This window comes from Choristoneura fumiferana, chromosome 13 (genome assembly GCF_025370935.1).
Source record: "Choristoneura fumiferana chromosome 13, NRCan_CFum_1, whole genome shotgun sequence".
NCBI classification, from domain to species: domain Eukaryota; kingdom Metazoa; phylum Arthropoda; class Insecta; order Lepidoptera; family Tortricidae; genus Choristoneura; species Choristoneura fumiferana.
In genome coordinates, this window is record NC_133484.1 from 11,355,402 (window position 1) to 11,359,246 (window position 3,845).

Sequence of the window (3,845 nt, forward strand, 5' to 3'; positions counted from 1 at the left end):
AGGCATATATGGAATCACAGAAATCAGATGTGTTGTTCTTGATAGGCCTATTGTAATGTCGGGCAAATGTTGCCGAATTTGCTGACCATCCAGCAGTCTTATAAATTTGTTCTATACTAACTCCTGCTCTGAGCGCAGCCGATGTAGAGGCGTGACGAGTGCTGTGCGCTGAGAATACTTTTACATCAATCCCCGATTCTTCAAGGGTCTTTTTAATCCACCGACTAATTGTTTGAGAGGAGGCAGGATGGTGTGGTTTCTTATATGTTAGGATTAGTTTACTATTATCTTTTCTTAACAGTTCTGTCATTTGAATGTAAGATTTTAAGGTGTTAACTGGACAAATATGAACCTTATGTTCATAAGTATTAAGCTCAAGAACCGGTTGCAGGCTACCTCGCCTAGAGGTCTTTATTGTATCTGTAATGTGAATTTTTGCCATATTTTCAGAGAATGATATGTTATTTAATTTAATTAACGACAAGGTCTGTACCCTTTGGCCAGTGGCTAGTGCCAGCAGGGTCACTAATTTTTTGGTAAGATTTTCTAAAGTAATAGTAGTCATAGAAAAGAGGCTAAGTAGTTTAACACTATTCCGGGATCCCAAGTAAAATTATATTTAGGAGTAGGTGGTTTTGAACGAAAAACACCTTTCAGGAATCTTTTCAGTCTGTCATCTGTTCCAACTTTAGGACTTATTAGTAAAGCTAAGGCTGATCTTGCGGAGTTCAGTGAACCATAAGAAGCTCCCTTCTCAAAACAATCATTTAAGAATTTTAAAATGTATGGGATTGATCCCTGATAAGGGTCTACATTATGATTCTGGCAAAAGGTCCACCAAAGTTTCAACGAAGATTCATATTGCTTCATTGTACTGCTTGCGAGTGAATTTAACATCACACCAAGCACTGATGATGGTGTCCCTCGCCTTATGTAAGCTTCGCTGATAGCAGCCCTGCAGCCAGGGAAAGCTGGCGGCAAAGTGGGTGACTTTCTCTGTATGGGGAAGACAATAAATATTCGTTAGGTTCAAATATGATGAGATCACCAACTAAAAGAGACTTGACTATCGGGAACCACGGTTGTGATTTCCAGTAAGGGAATACTAATATTCCGGTGGCTTTATCAGTCCTAATTTTATGTACGCATTTTAGTACCAGAGAAAATGGCGGGAAAGCATAAAAAAACATATTTGTCCAGTTAAGTGTAAATGCGTCAACAGCAAAGGCTTCTGGGTCACATTTCCAGGATACAAATTTCAAACATTTTCTATTGATTCTAGAAGCAAATAAATCTATGTCTGGAGTGCCGAATTCCTTTACAATTTTTGTATAAGCTTGGTGACTCAACTCCCATTCAATGTTGATTTTTCTAGATTCTCTATCTGCATAGAAATTATCTTTAGTATTTATGTAAGATACAAATACCCAAATATTTCTCTCTTCACACCATTGCCAAAATTTTCTTGTTATGCTATTGAGGTGTGGAAATTGGATACCTCCCATTTTATTAATATAAGCTACTGCTGTCGTGTTATCAATTCTTAACAACAGCTCACAATTAGTAAAATTTTTAGAAAAACATTTGAGTCCTAAATATGCAGCTTTCAATTCTAAGAAATTAATATGGTGTTCTTTTTCCTCAATTGACCAGGAACCCGATGCTTTTTCATCTCCACACACAGCGCCCCAACCTGTCAATGATGCGTCTGTGTGTATTTCTATTGCAAATTTGTGTTCTTTAATAGGGTTATATTTATCGATATTCTTACACCACCAATCTAGCTCTGAGTGCATATCATGAGGTAAGGTCATTATTGCGTCGTAATTGTCACTATTTTTAATTAATGCTAGATATTTTTCCCTTTCAAGTAATTTGGTATATACCCAACCATATGGTACGGCTGGACAAACTGAGTTGAGTAACCCCAGTATTTGAGAAAATTCTCTAATGGTAAAGTGACGCTTTAGCTTAAATATATTTAATTTTTCTACTATTGAAAGCTGCTTTTGTTTAGGCACTGATAGAGACATGTTAGAAGAATCTATTTGAAACCCTAAATATTTACATCTTTTACTAGGAGAGAGTACACTCTTTTCGAAGTTAATAATAAATCCTAGATCTTGAAGCACTTTACAAGCAAGATTTACATTTTCTTGCATTTCTCTTCAGAGTCACCAAAGTATAAGCTGTCGTCCAGATAATATGTCAATACAACATCATATTCTCTAAGATAGGCGCTAATAGGTTTGATAATTTTTGTAAAAACAAATGGAGCCGTGCATAAGCCATAGGGTAGAGCATTGAATTGATACAATTGTTCATTAAATTTAAATCTTAAATATTTTTTAGAATTTTCTGCTATAGGTACTGAAAAATATGCCTCCTTTAGGTCTATAGATGCTAAGTAACAATTTTTGGACATTAATTTACATGCCGTTCTGATATCCTCTAACTTAAAATGTTCGGTATCAATAAATTGATTTAATTTCTTTAAGTTAAGAATAAATCTATATGTACCATTGGGTTTTGGTATCAAAAATATTGGTGAGGTGAATTGGTCAGGGTCATATGTACATTCAACAATTGCTTCTAGAGTCTTTAGTTTTTCTATTTCCTGACTTATTATTTCAATTTCTTTTTTAGACCAATTTTGTGTTGCTGATTGGTATGCTGGTGGTTTCCTACTAAAGGGAATTTCATATCCTTGAATCCAGTTTAAAATAATTTGGTCATCCGTTATTTGATGCCAATTATCAATAAATAATTTTAATCTACCTGCGTGTACCTGTGTAACTATCGACGATGATTGGGCATACGATGATTGGGCATACGACGATATTTCTGTCGCCTCTGGTCCCTGGTCTGGTTCTGGTTGAAGCTGTACTGTCTGCTCTGATGCTGTGCTCGTTGCCCGCCACGCGCACGTTGATGTTGCTGCGGCGGGCCCCTCCAGTTTACCTGTTTCTTCACTGGAGCATGATTAATTTTTTGAGGTAATTTAGGAGCTTGTTCCTTTATCTGCGTGCTTGCTTTTTTGATCATTTGTGCTGCTTTAATTTTTTCTCCACAGTCTTTGCCAAAGAGGAATTCATCTGGCATTGCATCCTTGACTGCCTCTTTGACCGTTTGGTTGGCTCCTGCCAGTGCGAAAAACTTTCTAGAAGAAGAATCTTGGTGAAATATTTCCGCTAACAACTTCGCAGCATCATTTATTTCTTCTATTAAGGTGCGGGTATTTATATTGCCCTTCATTAGGTTTGTTAGGGACTTTCCCAAACATGACATTGCTTTTCCAGTAAGATTTTGTCTTGAAGTTATTCGTCTGTCCCTTTTTAGAGTGAGTTCAGACACAGATGCCTGAATTTCAGGATTCATTAGTGGGGCATTACCACTGTTAAAATTTTTGGGGGTGGGATATTTTTTCACAATATTCTCTATAGCTTCCTTTTGCAGCCCGCTGCCCATTATTTTTGTCCAGCGAGTGGCCAGTTCTGGCCTAATGGCCTCTCCAATCTCTGTTTTTTCTTGGCCCTCATTCCCAAAGCCAAGAGGAACTCTTCTGGCAGTTCATCATCTTCAGGAACTGTTGATGAAGGCAGAAGTTAGATCATGATCATGAACTGGTAATAGATTATTTTACAACCAAAGAAAGCTATTGGTTTATCTATTGAATGATAACACACACATACATGTAGTATTGTTATAATGTCTATCCGCTAGTGATAGCACATGCTTGTACCAATACCATAGAGTCTATCCGCTGAGTGATAGCGCTAAAGAATATGTAACAACCAGTTGTTGATTTTGAATTGACCTCATACTCATGTAAAATTTTAGATGAC

The 3,845-nt window shown here is 36.9% G+C and overlaps 1 protein-coding gene across 3 annotated transcripts; it reads right to left on the reverse strand.

The window, feature by feature from the left end:
• Nucleotides 1-580: 580 nt before the first annotated feature.
• Nucleotides 581-3,522, reverse strand: LOC141434379 (uncharacterized). 3 transcript variants are annotated; one of them, XM_074096796.1, is made up of 2 exons: nucleotides 2,789-3,522; nucleotides 581-996 (listed from the first exon to the last, which is right to left on the reverse strand). In XM_074096796.1, exon 1 carries the CDS (start codon nucleotides 3,466-3,468, stop codon nucleotides 2,797-2,799), a length of 672 nt encoding a protein of 223 aa, XP_073952897.1. In that variant the 5' UTR covers nucleotides 3,469-3,522; the 3' UTR covers nucleotides 581-996; nucleotides 2,789-2,796. The 3 variants fall into 3 exon arrangements, with proteins under 3 accessions (XP_073952897.1, XP_073952898.1, XP_073952899.1); XM_074096797.1 differs by having other exon boundaries at nucleotides 581-1,693; XM_074096798.1 differs by having other exon boundaries at nucleotides 2,779-3,522.
• Nucleotides 3,523-3,845: the final 323 nt, after the last annotated feature.